This window comes from Somniosus microcephalus, chromosome 30 (genome assembly GCF_052327205.1).
Source record: "Somniosus microcephalus isolate GS21.2 chromosome 30, FLI_Smic_1.0, whole genome shotgun sequence".
In the NCBI taxonomy this organism is placed as follows: domain Eukaryota; kingdom Metazoa; phylum Chordata; class Chondrichthyes; order Squaliformes; family Somniosidae; genus Somniosus; species Somniosus microcephalus.
Window position 1 is genome coordinate 27,728,937 of NC_141016.1, and position 15,909 is coordinate 27,744,845.

At 47.7% G+C, this 15,909-nt stretch overlaps 1 protein-coding gene across 1 annotated transcript; it reads left to right on the plus strand.

Moving 5' to 3' along the window:
- The first annotated feature begins 400 nt into the window (after window positions 1-400).
- ankrd39 (ankyrin repeat domain 39) lies at window positions 401-14,120 on the plus strand. The gene is made up of 5 exons (XM_085971278.1): window positions 401-508; window positions 3,355-3,498; window positions 6,124-6,227; window positions 10,169-10,372; window positions 13,596-14,120. Exons 2-5 carry the CDS (start codon window positions 3,396-3,398, stop codon window positions 13,749-13,751), a joined length of 567 nt encoding a protein of 188 aa, XP_085827404.1. The 5' UTR covers window positions 401-508; window positions 3,355-3,395; the 3' UTR covers window positions 13,752-14,120.
- The last annotated feature ends 1,789 nt before the right edge of the window (window positions 14,121-15,909 follow it).

A 15,909-nucleotide genomic window follows, 5' to 3' on the forward strand; every position in this document is an offset into this window, starting at 1 on the left:
CTTTTTTTTTGTGATGTTGATTGAGGGATAAATATTGGCCAGGACACCGGGGATAACGCCAGCTCTAGGTGGCAGAAGGCGCTTGGTGAGTTGCTGCAGTGATCAGTTGGTCAGATGAAAGATTATTTGAGATTCTGTCGGCACTGGTAATGAAGATTAGTGCCCTTTCACCTTATTGTAACCGAATTTAATCCAGTTTGCGGCATAACATTGAACCCTGAAGCAATACCTGTATTTTACGTCATCTGATGTTCAAATATAGAGTCAATGTGCGAAAGTAATTACATTAAATTTTGATTATTGTACACATTAAAAAAAAAAGACAAGTTGGAGCTTTTAAATAGTAGCGCTGGGAGACCTGCGGGCGGAACATGAGTGCCGCGTCCTGATTGGTTCCCGGACGCTTTAGTTTGGATACATTCAGGTCCCGCCCGCTGATTGGCTGTGCGGCTGGTTTGTATCTCTTTGCTCTGTTAGTTACACCGTGCTGTTTGGCTTTGGGAAGAGGGTAAGTGGAGTGAATGGTTTTTGCAGCAAACATATACACACACACACACACACACACAACTCAGGTTGCTGCCACCCCAGGGTCGGTAGTGTAGGAAGTGCTGACTCACCAGGGTTTGTCTGCAAAGTGCACGCTGTTTCTGTGGGTGCGTTCAGTTTAATTGCAAGTAGGCCGGACCCGTTCAGTCTTTGATTTTATAACACGCTCGGGGTTTGAGCAACTGTCCAGCTGGAGGTCATTCAGATCTTCGTGCGAGACCTGGTACTGCAATGTATTGCTGTGTAACCGGGCTGCTCTGAGACCGCGCTTGTGATACAATAAATTATATCGAGCGATGGGGCTCAACCAGGTCTGCAGCTTGTAACTGGCCTGAAGTCTCAGACTGGGGATGTGCACGGGGTATTGTTGGGTCGGTCCTTGGCAAGCACCACAATGTGACCTTTAGAAATAACAACAGAAAATGCTGGAAAAACTCAGCAGGCCAGGCAACATCCGTGGAGAGAAAATAGAGTCAACGTTTCGGGTGAAAACCCTAAAGAAGCACAGGAAATGAAATAGATTAAGAGGCCAGGCTGGGAGAGAACAAAAGAGAAGAGATATTAAGAGGTATTCAAAACCAGACGAGATGGTGATAGGACTAGTGGAGACAAAAGACGGCTCTAGATTAGGTGTGAAATGTGCTGGCAGAATGGGAGACAGCTGCCATGTGGGAGAGAGAAAAAAGGGGGGGGGAAGGGCCAAAACAAAGGTGGGGATAAAACAAATAAGTAAAAATGTAATGGGGGCCGAGGTTATGATTGAAATTGTTGAACTCGATATTGAGTCCGGAAGGCTGTAAAGTGCCTAATCGGAAGATGAGGTGCTGTTCCTCGAGTTTACGCTGAGCTTCTGTGGAACAATGCAAGAGGCTGCGGACGGTGAGGTCTGAGTGGGAATGGGACGGTGAATTAAAATGACAGGCGACCGGAAGCTCGGGGTCACCCTTACGGACTGAACGGAGGTCTCCCCTAATGTTTCAGGTCGATGGCCTTTCATCAGAAGTGGAAGATGTTCAAAATGTAACCGTTTACAACCAAAAGAAAGAACAAAACGAGGCAATCTGTGATGGGGTGGAGGGCAGGAATGATTAAATGACAAAAGGGATGATGGTGGTGTGAGGCAAAATGCGGTGATAATGGGGCAAGTAAAGGTGACGGATTTACCTTTCCTCTGAGAAGATATCTGCCCTCTTATTCAGCTCATCGTACTTGAGCCGAGCATCAGTGCAAAAATAAACAATTGTAAACTAGTTTGAAAATTAAACTCTAATTTTGTTTGGGTAGCCAAAGACAGAAAGGAGATGTTTGAGCAAACTGGACACTGAAATAATTAAATCGATCGACAAGAACTAATTATGTTAGTAGCATAAAAAGAGAAAATGCTGGAAATACTCAGCAGGTCAGGCAGCATGTGTGGGGAGAGAAACAGAGTTAATGTTTCAGGTCGATGACCCTTCGTCAGAACTGGGTCGGGGTCGGAGCCGGAGACAGTTGCTGAGGAAAGAGACGAGGCTGTGAAAGCAAGTTTTGGTAGATGCCTGATCAGTTCTGACGAACGGTCGTCGACCTGAAACATTAACTCTGTTTCTCTCTTCCACCCTCCTCCCCCCCTTCCCCCCCCCCCCCCCCAAACGATCTGATGGGTTGGAAATCTTGCCTTGTGATGTGCAGGAAACTTTTTTTAGGTACGAGAGCTCCGTACACAGCAACAAATCCAGGCTTCCCTGTTGCTTAGCAACAGGTGCAGGTACCCCGGCCACAGACCAAGCGTTCCTGTTGCTTAGCAACAGGTGCAGGAACCCCGGTTACACAGCCACAGATCCAAGAATGGCCACTAATATGAAATAAAACTTACCTGAACCTACTCCTGAATTTTGCCAGTTAACAGAGATTTCCGGTAAATCGAGAGTTTCCTGTAGTAACATAGAATTTACAGCACAGAAACAGGCCATTCGGCCCAACTGGTCCGTGCCGGTGTTTATGCTCCACACGAGCCTCCTCCCACCCTGCTTCATCTCACCCCATCAGCATATCCTTCTATTCCTTTCTCCCTCATGTACTTATCGAGCTTCCCCTTAAAAGGCATCTATGCCATTCGCCTCAACTACTCCCTGTGGTAACGAGTTCCACTTTCTCGCCACTCTCTGGGTAAGGAGTGGAGGTATAGTGGGACCTGGAGCCTGGTTGTGATGTTTAGCTGCTAACCAGCAGCCTCGAGCTACTCCAAGTGCCTGAGGCCAATTGCAGCACCCTACTACCACCAACTAAATCAGCCGAGACCAAGGATCAAACCTGGAACGTTTTGGTGGACCACAGATAGAAATTTCCATTCTGGTGCGTTAATGCATTCTTATGAAATCCCTGTTTTTTAAAAATTCATTCATGGGATGTGGGCGTCGCCGGCAGGGCTGGCATTTATTGTCCATCCCAAATTGCCCTTGAGAAGGTGGTGGTGAGCCGCCGCCTTGAACCGCAGAGGGCAGTTAAGAATCAGCCACATTGTTGTGGGTCTGTAGTCATGTATAGGCCAGACCGGGTAAGGACGGCAGATTTCCTTCCCTAAAGGACATTAGTGAACCAGATGGATTTTTATGACAATCTGACAGTTTCATGGTCACCATTACTGATACTAGCTTTTTTTTAAATTCCAGATTTATTTAATTGAATTTAAATAGCAAAGGAATTTTATCCAAATGCACGGACACGTTTGTTACTAATATCACAGAACGCAAACTCGGCCCATGAGAGATTTTTTAGTTCATTAGATTTCCAACTTCCTGTTAATTGTATCTATGTTGTTTCTTGTAGCTGGGTTATATCGGTGTGTGGGATACAACAGCACAAGAATCATGGCCTCAGCTAACCATAGTTTGGATTGTAGCTGCTGTTCTCATGGCTCCTCAGTGCCGAGAGATGTACACCAGACACTGGAGGAAATGGACTTTGACAGAGGTACAGGGGAATTTTCCCTCTAGTTGTTTTTTTGGGTGCGCGGCCCCTTTAACGGACTGTGGGGCCCATTCAAATTTCCGCGCATGCGCGTTTTTTTCCATTTTAAAGCCGGTGAGCCGGCTGCGTGGGACCTCCAGACTGCCGTGCGGCCGCACAGCTTAACAAGAGCATTGTACAGGGGCATTTAAGTTTTTAGCAGGGGTGGTCCGGTGAACCGGCATGTTGATGTTTTCCCACGCGGCATTCGTTGGCGGCAATCTCTTTTGTGCTCGGATTTACAAGAATGGTTCTGGGATGAGGGACTTCAGTTCCGTGGATAGACTGGAGAAGCTGGGGTTGTTCTCCTTGGAGCAGAGCCGGTTGAGAGGAGATTTGATAGAGGTGTTCAAAATCATGAGGGTTCTGGACAGAGTAGATAGAGAGAAACTGTTCCCATTGGCGGAAGGGTCGAGAACCAGAGGACACGGATACGTGCTGGTACGAAGGCAAGTTGGATAGAAGAAAGAGCTTGCATTTATATAGCGACTTTCACAACCTCAGAAAGCGCTTCACGGACAGGGAAGTACTTTGAAGATGTTGCTTGAGGGATAAGTATTGGCCAGGACGCTGCGAGAACTCCCGTGGGATCTTTTACATCCACCTGAGAGGGCAGACGGGGCCTCACTGGAAAATATTGATGGGGCATTTTGCTCCTGAACAATTAATGAGTCAGCCTAGATTATGTGCTCAAGTCTCTGGAGTGGGGTTTGAACCTGCAACCTTCCGACTCGGAGGTGAGAGTGCTACCCACTGAGCCACAGCTGACAGCTTGATGCCAGGCACATACTTATTTTTATATATATATAGATTTTTTTTAATGTTTCTGTAGAGCGTCCCTGTTGACAGTAGGAAGAATACAGCAGGGTGAGGTGGCCCTGTAAACCTACCAATAAGTAACGGAGCTGTGCAGACCCAGGAGATCCCAGGTTTGATTCTAGTCTTTGCTGAATTAACTACTCTCGGCCAGTGCGTGTTATGGGTGCAACAACTGGGCTCAGTAACTCTGGGCTGGGGCAGAGGAAAGCAAGCAGGGTCCCGCTCCTGTATCCAGGGAATCTTTGCTGGAAGTGCATGTGTGTTGATGTCCGAGGAGGACAGGATAAGCAGCTTAATTATTTAGCAGTTGGCAGGTTCCTGTTCCTCCTGTGCTCTTCGCCCCTCTAGGCTTGGATGCGATGGTTGGTGGGGAGAGTCGGTCATATTTGATACTCAGGAAGGGAGGTCAGAGGCTTTGGTAGTTTTTTAAAATTTCCCACAGGAAAGAAAATCGGAGGGAGAGACACCCCATGGCTGCTTAGCTGCACCTTCCAGCGGCTTGTCCCTTGGAGAGGGCGCAGAGGAGATTTACTAAATAGTTCCAGGGATGAGGGACTTCAGTTATCTGGAGAGGCTAGCGTTGTTCTCCTTAGAGCAGAGAAGGTTAAGAGGAGATTTGATAAAAAGAAAGACTTGCATTTATATAGCACCTTTCATGACCACCGGACATCCCAAAGCACTTTACAGCCAATGAAGTAATTTTGAAGTGTAGTCACTGTTGTAATGTAGGAAACGCGGCAGCCAATTTGCGCACAGCAAGATCCCACAAATAGCAATGTGATGATGACCAGATACTCTCTTTTAGTGATGTTGGTTGAGGGATAAATATTGGCCAGGACACCGGGGATAACTCCCCTGCTCTTCTTCGAAATAGTGCCACGAGATCTTTTACACCCACCTGAGAGAGCAGACGGGGCCTCAGTTTAATGTCTCATCCGAAAGACGGCACCTCTGACAGTGCAGCACACCCTCAGCACTGTACTGGGAGTGTCAGCCTAGCTTTTTGTGCTCAAGTCTCTGGAGTGGGACTTGAACCCACGACCTTCTGACTCAGAGGCGAGGGTGCTACCCACTGAGCCACAGCTGACACTATAGAGGTGTTCAAAATCATGAATGGTTTTGATGGAGTAAATAAGGAGAAACTGTGGCAGGAGGGTCAGTGACCAGAGGACACAAACTTCAGGTAATTGGCAAAAGAACCAGAGGGAGAGATGAGGAGAAAGCTTTTTACGCAGTAAGTTGTGATCTGGAACGCACTGCCTGAAAGGGCGGTGGAAACAGATTCAATAGTAACTTTCAAAAGGGAATTGGATAAATATTTGAAAAGGAAAAATATGCAGGGCTATGGGGGAAGAGCAGGGGGGAGTGGGACTAATTGGAGAGCTCGTTCAAAGAGCCGGCACAGGCACGATGGGCTGAATGGCCTCCTTCCGTTCTGTATCATTCTATGTTTGTCAGAGCTAAGTAGAGGCGGAGGCTTGGGAGCTGGTCTCCTGCCTTCCATCTCCAGCAGGGACAGTGACAAGTAGGGCAAACCATTGAAAAGGGGACTGGGATTGGGGGGGAAAAAAAAATCTTAATGTAAATAAAAAGCCACCTTCCCAGGGCCACCGGCTGAGAGAGAATGCACGGCCCGTGGGCACCAAAGGAAAGAAATAAGAATAAGTAGCTTTGGGAAAAAATGGGAGGAAGTTACATTCAAGGTGAAAGTTGTGTTGGTTGAATCAGTGGAATGTCTTTTGACCCAGTTTCTCCTCTTCCCTCGTGCAGGCATCTGGTCAGCTGCCAGTAATGGTGACTTCAGCCGGGTGCAGAGTTTTCTGAAGAAGGGAACCGACCCTAATTCGCCCGATTTGTCGGGCTACACCGCTTTGGTGAGTAAAGAACATAAGAATTAGGAGCAGGAGTTGGCCATTTGGCCCCTTGAGCCTGCTCCGCCATTCAATAAGATCATGGCTGATCTTCTACCTCATCCCCACTTTCCTGCACTATCCCCATACCCCTTGATTCCCTTAATATCCAAAAATCTATCGATCTCTGTCTTGAATATACTCAACGACTGAGCCTTTATTCTGAGACTGTGACCCCCCGGTTCTAGACTCCCCAGCCAGGGGAAACATCCTCCCTGCATCTACCCTGTCAAGCCCTGTAAGAATTTTGTATTTTTCAATGAGATCACCCCTCATCCTTCTAAACTCCAGAGAATATAGGCCTAGTCTACTCAATCTCTCCTCGTAGGACAAGCTCTGCAGTCCTGCCACATTTTTTTTGCTGGAAATCACAGCAGGTCCGGCCGCATCTGTGTAGAGCGAACAAGCCAACGACGACTTGAGTCTGGATGACCCTACGTCAGGTGGGGTTACATGTAGCGTGACAAAATGTTTTTTTGTCTGCTTTTTGTTTTTCATACAGACCCCAGCATCTGCAACATTTGACCCCTTGTGACCCCACCTCATTGTTCTTTGATGTAATGTTTTCCTGACTGACCTGTTTGGACACCATTCACACCTTTGATTGCTGTGATTATCTCTCTGCCGAGGTGTGATAAATGGCAGTTAGAAAGATTACCTGTAATCATCTGGCATTATTCTCTGACTATATAAGCTGTGTCTTTATGCATCTCTCCACTTCACCTGACGAAGGAGCAGCGCTCCGAAAGCTTGTGATTTCAAATAAAACTGTTGGACTATAACCTGGTGTTGTGTGACTTCTTACATTTGTCCACCCCAGTCCAACACCGGCATCTCCACCCCATCCTCAATGATGGTGGAGCCCAGCACGTGAGTGCAAAAGACAAGGCTGAAGCGTTTGCAACTATCTTCAGCTAGAAGTGACGAGTGGATGATCCATATCGGCCTACTCCCGAGGTCCCCACCATCACAGAAGCCATTCTTCAGCCAATTCGATTCACTCCACATGACATCAAGAAACGGCTGAGCGCACTGGATACAGCAAAGGCTATGGGCCCCAACAACATCCCGGCTATCGTGCTGAAGACTTGTGCTCCAGAACTAGCCACGCCTCTAGCCAAGCTGTTCCAGTACAGCTACAACACTAGCATCTATCCGACAATGTGAAAAACTGCCCAGGTGCGTCCTGTCCACAAAAAGCAGGACAAATCCAGTCCAGCCAATTACCAGTCTACTCTCAATCATCAGCAAAGTGATGGAAGGTGTCATTGACCGTGCTATCAAGCGGCACTTACTCACCAATAACCTGCCCACTGCTGCTCAGTTTGGGTTCCGCCAGGACCACTCGGCTGCCGACCTCATTAAGCCTTGGTCCAAACATGGACAAAGGAGCTGAATTCCAGAGGTGAGGTGAGAGTGACTGCCCTTGACATCAAGGCAGCATTTGACCGAGTGTGGCATCAAGGAGCCCTAGTAAAACTGAAGTCAATGGGAATCGGGGGGAAAACGCTCCACTGGCTGGAGTCAAACCTAGCACAAAGGAAGATGGTTGTGGTTGTTGGAGGTCAATCATCACAGCCCCAGGACATTGCTGCAGGAGTTCCTCAGGGCAGTGTCCTAGGCCCAACCATCTTCAGCTGCTTCATCAATGACCTTCCCTCCAACATAAGATCAGAAATGGGGATGTTCGCTGATGACTGCACAGTGTTCAGTGCCATTCACAACTCCTCGGATAATGAAGCAGTCCATACCCACATGCAACAAGACCTGTACGACGTTCAGGCTTGGGTTGATAAGTGGCAGGTAACATTCGCACCACAGAAGTGCCAGGCAATGACTATGTCCAACAAGTGAGAGTCTAAACACCGCCCCATGACATTCAATGGCAATACCATCGCCAAATCCCCCCACCATCAACATCCTGGGGGTCACCATTGACCAGAGACTTAATTGGACCAGCCACATAAATACTGTGGCAACAAGAGCAGGTCAGAGGCTGGGTATTCTGCGGCGAGTGTCTCACCTCCTGACTCCCCAAAGCCTTTCTACCATCTACAAGGCACAAGTAAGGAGTGTGATGGAATACTCTCCACTTGCCTGGATGAGTGCAGCTCCAACAACACTCAAAAAGCTCGACACCATCCAGGACAAAGCAACCCGCTTGATTGGCACCCCATCCACCACCTTAAACATTCACTCCCTCCACCACCAGCGTACCATGGCTGCAGTGTGTACCATCTACAAGATGCACTGCAGCAACTCGCCAAGGCTTCTTCGGCAGCACCTCCCAAACCCGCGACCTCTTCCACCTAGAAGGACAAGGGCAGCAGGCGCATGGGAACACCACCACCTCCAAGTTCCCCTCCACGTCACACACCATCCTGAGTTGGAAGTATTTCACCGATTCTTCATCGTCGTTGAGGCAAAATCCTGGAACTCCCTCCCTAACAGCACTGTGGGAGTACCTTCACCACGCGGACTGCAGCGGTTCAAGAAGGCGGCTCACCACCACCTTCTCAAGGGCAATTAGGGATGGGCAATAAATGCTGGCCTTGCCAGCGACGCCCACATCACATAAAAAACGAATTTAAAAAAAAATCCCTCCATCCCTTGTGCAATAGTGACTATCTCCACAGTAAACAGCCAGTGGGCCGCAAGCTCGGCACAAATAGTTCAAATTTAACAACTTACAGCCAGGAGAGGCAATGGCGGAGGAGATTTTCGGTAAGTTAAAGAGGGAGCTTTAGATAGACGTTCAGTGGAGAAAGCGATTAAGGGCCGTGGGAGGTAGGGTCGTGCGTGGTCATTCTTGAACTTGGGGATGGACCAGACGGATCAATGGCATTTACTTCCAAGTTGGGCTGAGATTTATGTTTTCATCCCCGAGATATGGAGGTGAAATCCCGTCACTTGCCCAGCCGCTTTGAAACTTCACCGTTTATTCTGCAGATAGTGCTGGAGTCATTATTTTGGACGGATTTGTTTCCCATGAGCCGAAGGCACTTTCTGCCCCAGGCCTCTATCCATGCAGTTCTTGAATCAGCCACTCGGAGGCATGCAAGAGCAGTCTGGGCTCAATGTCTGGGCTTGTACATGAATCGTTGCAGGTTGGCAGGACATGTTCAGAAGGCTGTTTTTAAAAAGAGCATACGGGAACCTGGGATTTATAAATAGAGGCACAGAGTACAAAACCCAGGGAGTTACGCTAAACCTTTATAAAACACTAGTTTGGCCCCAGCTGGAGTATTGTGGCCAATTCTGGACACCGCACTTTAGGAGAGGGTGCAGAGGGGAGATTTACTGGAATGGTACCAGCGATGCGGGACTTCAGTTATGTGGAAAGATTAGCGAAGCTGGGATTGTTCTCCTTGGAGCAGAGCCGATTAAGGGGAGATTCAATAGGTGCTCAAAATTATGAGGGGTTTTGAAAGAATAAATGGGCAGAAACTGTTTCCACTGACGGGAGGGTCGGTAACCCGAGGACACAGATTTGAGACAATTGGCAAAAGAACCAGAGGGGAGATGAGAGAGGTTTTTACGCAGCGAGTTGTTGTGATCTGGAATGCGCTGCCTGAAAGGGTGGTGGAAGCAGATTTAATAGTAACTTTCAAAAGGGATTTGGCTAAATATTTGAGGGGGGAGGGGGTGAAAAAACCATTTCGGGGCTATGGGGAAAGGGCAGGGGGGGGAAAATGGGACTAATTGGATTGCTCTTTCAAAGGTCTGGCACAGGTATGATGGGCCAAATGGCCGCCTTCTGTGCTGTATCGCTCGATGAAGAACAGGCAGAGGGGGCCGCACCCCAGCTCCAGTCGGCTGAGTTAGGGGAGGAAAATTAAAGGCCAGAAGGTTTTGCTTTCCATTCCGCCCTCCTTCCGAGTTATCTCTGCATTTCTTTTACACAGCACTATGCCAGTCGCCGAGGGGATTACGAGATCTGTGAGTATTTACTGAAGAACGGTGCGCACAGCAACGCTCAGACTAAAGGAGGGGCAACCCCGCTCCACAGGGCTGCCTACTGCGGCCACCTTCCCGTCCTCCAGTTGCTACTGTCCTACGGAGCCACCCCCGCGATCACAGACGACGATGGTGCAACCCCTTTACACAAGGTACGGGTGCAGCGATGTGGCGTTCGGCGCAGGCTCCGCTACTCCTTTTGTTTTTTCAAAATTCTCCTGCTGCCTTCACCCTTTCCCCATGCAGCATCCCTGGCCAAGATGGGTTCCCAAAGAACAGGTTTACAATTTCACCAGAAGTAGCGGTCAGGGTTACGGTGTCGCTTGCGCCCAGCGGCGAGAGGAAATCTTTTAATGTACAGGAAACTCTTTTATCCAGCACCGGCGTGGTGCCGGTTTATCAAAAAGTCCGGATTACAGAGAGGTATAGTAAAGGGTACGAGAGCCCCGTACACAGCAACATATCCAGGCTTCCCTGTTGCTTAGCAACAGGTGCAGGAACCCCGGTTACACGGACACAGATCCAGGAACGGACACTAATATGAAGTAAAACTTACCTGAACCTACTCCTGCATTTTGCCGGTTAACAGAGATTTCCAGTTATTTAGGTGCCGGTAAATCGAGAGTTTCCTGTATTTTAATTTCTCTCCCATTTGATGATGAATTTCTCTTTGTGGCCACGTGGTGGCGCTGCATGGTGCCCCAGAATGCAGCACAGCAGGTTCCTCACCTCAACAGCCGCATCTTGCATTTCTATAGCGCCTTTAACATTGTAAAACGTCCCAAGGCCCTTCACAGAAGCGTCAACAGACAAATTTTGATACCGAGCCACACGAGGAGTTACTAGGACAGGTCAAAGAGGTGAGTGTTAAATGAGGAGAGAGAGGCGGAGAGGTTTAAGGAGGGAGTACCAGAGCTTGGGGCCTCGGCAGCTGAAGGCACGGCCGCCAATGATGGAGCAAAGAAAATCGGAAACGAGCTAGAATTGGAGGAGTGCAGTGATCTTGTAGGTCTGGAGGATGTGTAAGATTCTGGTCTCTGCCTTATCTTATTAATTAATAGGTTTGAGAGTCTAGTTTCAGTTACTTTAAGAAATACCTGTATAAGATTTAGCGTCTGCCTTATCTTGTACATGTACACATATCAATCATAGTGGACAACACATGATATACGTCTACATACTTGCAAATGGACAACCCCATTGGCCAGAGCTCCAACACCCTGAGCTTGATCTTTAGTCCAAACTCTCCACAGAATACATTGCATTTTAGATTAATAGTTTTACTACAAAGCACCCTATTTTGACCACAGGGTATGATGTAACCATTGTGTCAGCCGTGGCTCAGTGGGCAGCACCCTCGTCTCTGAGTCAGAAGGTTGTGGGTTTAAGTCCCATTCCAGAGACTTGAACACAAAAGTCTAGGCTGACACTCTAGTGCAGTGCTGAAGGAGTGCTGCACTGTCGGAGGTGCCGTCTTTCGGTTGAGACGTTAAACTGAGGCCCCGTCTGCTCTCTCAGGTGGACGTAAAAGATCCCATGGCACTATTTCGAAGAAGAGCTGGGGAGTTCTCCCCGGTGTCCTGGCCAAAATTTATCCCTCAACCAACATCACTAAAAACAGATGATCTGGTCACTAATTTCATTGCTGTTTGTGGGATCTTGCTGTGCACAAATTAGCTGCCTTGTTCCCTACATTACAACAGCGACTACGTTTCAAAAGTACTTCATTGGCTGTAAAGCGCTTTGGGACATCCTGAGGTCGTGAAAGGCACTATAGAAATGCAAGTACTTTCCTTGAAAGCAGTCATTCATTCATCTCTCTGTCTGAAAATGACTAAAACCATGTGATATATAAGTTCCGTCCTAAGAGACTGTTGTGGAAACCCAGTTTTATAAGAATATACATTTCATTCCCTGAACCAGCTGTGTTAACTTGCTCATATTGTCTTCTGCACAGAATTGTCTCTGGCATGTGCTGCTCTCTCTCTCGGTAGCTCTCTATACCAAACTCAACAACAACTTGTATTTATATAGCGCCTTTAACGTAGTAAAACGTCCCACGGGAGTATTCTAAGACAAAAAAATTTGACACCGAGCCACATAAGGAGAAATTAGGGCAGGTGACCAAAAGCTTGGTCAAAGAGGTAGGTTTCAAGGAGCGTCTTAAAGGAGGAAAGATTCACCCAAATCAAGCTGTTAACCTGTTCTATTGCATGTTATTTCTACAGTGGGGAAGGCCCATGTTACAGCTCGGGCTCCTCTCCGGATGCTCAGCGAAAGCGAGGAGTTCTCTACAAGCCACTTTCCCGCACCTTCTGGCGGCAGGCTGGGGGTGATAAAAACTCGGCCCCTATTACATTTTTATATATTTTTTATCCACACTTTTGGTTTGTGCCTTTTCCTTTTTTTTTCTCTCTCCCACATGGCAGCTGTCTCTCACTCTGCCAGCGCATTTCACACTTCATCTAGAGCCGTCCTTTGTCTCTTTACCTGTCCTATTACCATCTCGTCTCGCCTTGAACATCTCTTAATGTCTCTTCACCCCCCACAGACTTTCCCTTTTGTTCTTTCATCCCCTCCCCCATTTCCCAGCCCCCAAACTGGCCTTTTAATCTGTTTCATTTCCTGCCTTTTTTCTCAGTTCTGACGAAGGGTTTCGACCTGAAACGTTGACTCTATTTCTCTCTCCACGGATGTTGCCTGGCCTGCTGAGTTTTTCCAGCGTTTTCTGTTGTTATTTCGGATTTCCAGCATCCGCAGTATTTTGCTATGGTACTCTTGGGTGTAATTGCGTGACCCGGGGTGCTAGCAAAATGGTGGGGGAGGGGAGGGAGGGCTCTCAAATAAAATGTTTAAACGACGAGTATCAATGACTTCAGCTTCGTGCTAATTTTGAAGAGTTTGTGGGAGGCACCTGGGCTAAGATCAGTCGTGGAGCAGTCCACATTACAGCCTGCTTGAGCGATCGTGCCATTTGATCTGTGAGCATGTCATTCTCCCAGCCAGCTTCCCTTGACCATCGCAAGTTTAATTAACCGCAGGGCTCCAGCTCTAGTACGATAGCAAAATACTGCAGATGCTGGCAATCCGAAATAACAACAGAAAATGCTGCAAAAACTCAGCAGGTCAGGCAACATCCGTGAAGAGAGAAATAGAGTCAACGTTTCAGGTCGAAACCCTTCATCAAGACTTTGTCTTTACAAAGGGTTTGACCCGAAATGTTGACTCTATTTCTCTCTCCACGGATGTTGCCTGGCCTGCTGAGTATTTCCAGCATTTTCTGTTGTTATTTCGGGCTCCAGCTCTAGATGTCCATTCTTTTGATGGGATTATTAACAGGAAGGTCTTTTCCGGGTGGATGTCTTTTGTCCGTAGGCTGCGGAGAGGGGTTACCAGGAGGTGTGCGAGGCCCTGCTTCAGCAGAATCCAGCCTTAAGGACTGTGAAGGACCGAAGAGCCCGAGCGCCTCACGATCTGGTGACGGACCATCCAGCTCTGAAGCAGTACCTGCAGCCCGAGATGTTAACGTGAGGACCAGGTTCGAGGTTTGATGTGTTGACGTATCTGCCCTGCCAGCACGGCACTCTCAACACCAACCTCGCCTTTGTTGGCACAGGTACAGCACTCCGCTCTGCAGTATCCACGCCGTGCTGGTGCATTGTCTCATGGAGCAGCAAGCTGACGTGGCTTGCTGCAGAAGTGTGCTGATCAAGTCGTGGCTGATTAACAACACGCGTAACGAAATCCTCACTCAACTCGGGAATATCTGACGGGACAGCTGAAGACCGGGATTTTCTTTCCTTTCCGGTTTATTGAATGCCACAATAATGAAGAAGCCAAACTTTGTTTTGTACTCCTGAAACAGACTGATGTTTTAAGGTATTAAAATGTTCAAATCAGCTGGCTGTTCTTGTCCATCGCTTTATTTTCCCCGCTCCGGCTTAGCTTTTCCATCTTTGCTACCCTCCTCAGCAAGTTAGCCCCAACCCAAAAGGACATTTTCACCATATTTCCCCTTCAAGCTAGTCCATCACAGATCTTCCCAATCCTTAATAACAACAGAAAACGCTGGAAAAACTCAGCAGGCCAGGGCAGCATCCGTGGAGAGAGATACAGAGTTAACGTTTCAGGTCGAAGACCTTTCGACAAAACCAATCCTTGCTTGGGAAGCCAGGGTGAGTGGCTATCCCAATACTACATGCCTTGGCAGACTCGTGCGGGAGCATGCTTTCAGTCAAGGCAGAGATTAATGATATAAAATCAAGTTATGGATAATAGCAACAGGTCTATAATGTAAAGATTAGATAGGGATTGTGGAGTTGAGCTTTACTGACCTTTAGAGCAACGGGAAGGAAGGTTCCCCAGGAGAGTAAGTAGGGGTTGGGGTAGAGTCCACATTTTTGGATGTTTGCTAAATTCAAGAGAAAGGAATCAACAAATGAGCCTAGAACTTTTAATGTCCGTCAGTGGCTCAGTTGGTAGCACTCTTGCCTGAGTCAGAAGGTCATGAGTTCAAGCCCCACTCCAGAGACTTGAGCACAAAAATCTAGCCTAACACTCCAGTGCAATACTAAGGGAGTGCTGCACTGTTGGAGGTGCCGTCTTTCGGATGAGACGTTAAACCGAGGCCCCGTCTGCTCTCTCAGGTGGACGTAAAAGATCCTATGGCACTATTCGAAGAAGAGCAGGGGAGTTCTCCCCGGTGTCCTGGCCAATATTTATCCTTCAATCAACATCACTAAAACACAGATTATCTGGTCATTATCACATTGCTGTTTGTGGGCTCTTGCTGTGCACAAATTGGCTGCCGCGTTTCCCACATTACAACAGTGACTACACTCCAAAAGTATTTCATTGGCTATAAAGTGCTTTGGGACATCCGGTGGTCATGAAAAGCGCCCTAGAAATGTAAGATCTATTGAAGGGAAAGTCTTTGAGAGATTAGTAAGTGAACAGTGAAAAGCCCAATTTGTTAAAGGGCAATCTGTGGATTTGGAAACGAGAGATCACCTTTAACCAACCTGGTGGAGTTTTTCAGAAACATTCAAAACAGGCAAAATGCAATTGATGTTACACAGCTGGATTGTCAGAAAACCATTGAGAAGATCAGAGACTAAAGCAATTGGAGGTGAAAGATTGTGTTGGCTAGATTTTGTTTTAAGAGCAGGAAATGTGGGATAGCCATAAGTGCACATTTCCCAGGCTAGAAAGAAAGACTTGCATTTATATAGTGCCTTTCACGACCGTAGGACGCCCCAAGGCGCTTTATATCCAAAAAAGTACTTTTTGAAGTGGAGTCACTGTTGTAATGCAGGAAACGCGGCAGCCAATTTGCATACAGCAAGCTTGCAAAAACAGCAATGTGATAATGACCAGATAATCTGGTTTAGTGATGTTGATTGAGGAATAAATATTGTCCAGGACACCAGGATAACTCCTTTGCTCTTCTTCGAAATAGTGCCATGGGAATCTTTTACGTCCACCTGAGGGCAGACGGTTTAACGTCTCATCCGAAAGACGGCACCTCTGACAGTTCAGCACTCCCTCAGTACTGCACTGGAGTGTCAGCCTAGCGTTTTGTGCTCAAGTCCCTGGAGTGGGACTGTGAACCCACAACCTTCTGACTCGGAAGGAAATTGCGAGCGAGCGATCCCAAGGGAGCCCTTGCTTTTAGCCAGCAAAATCTTCA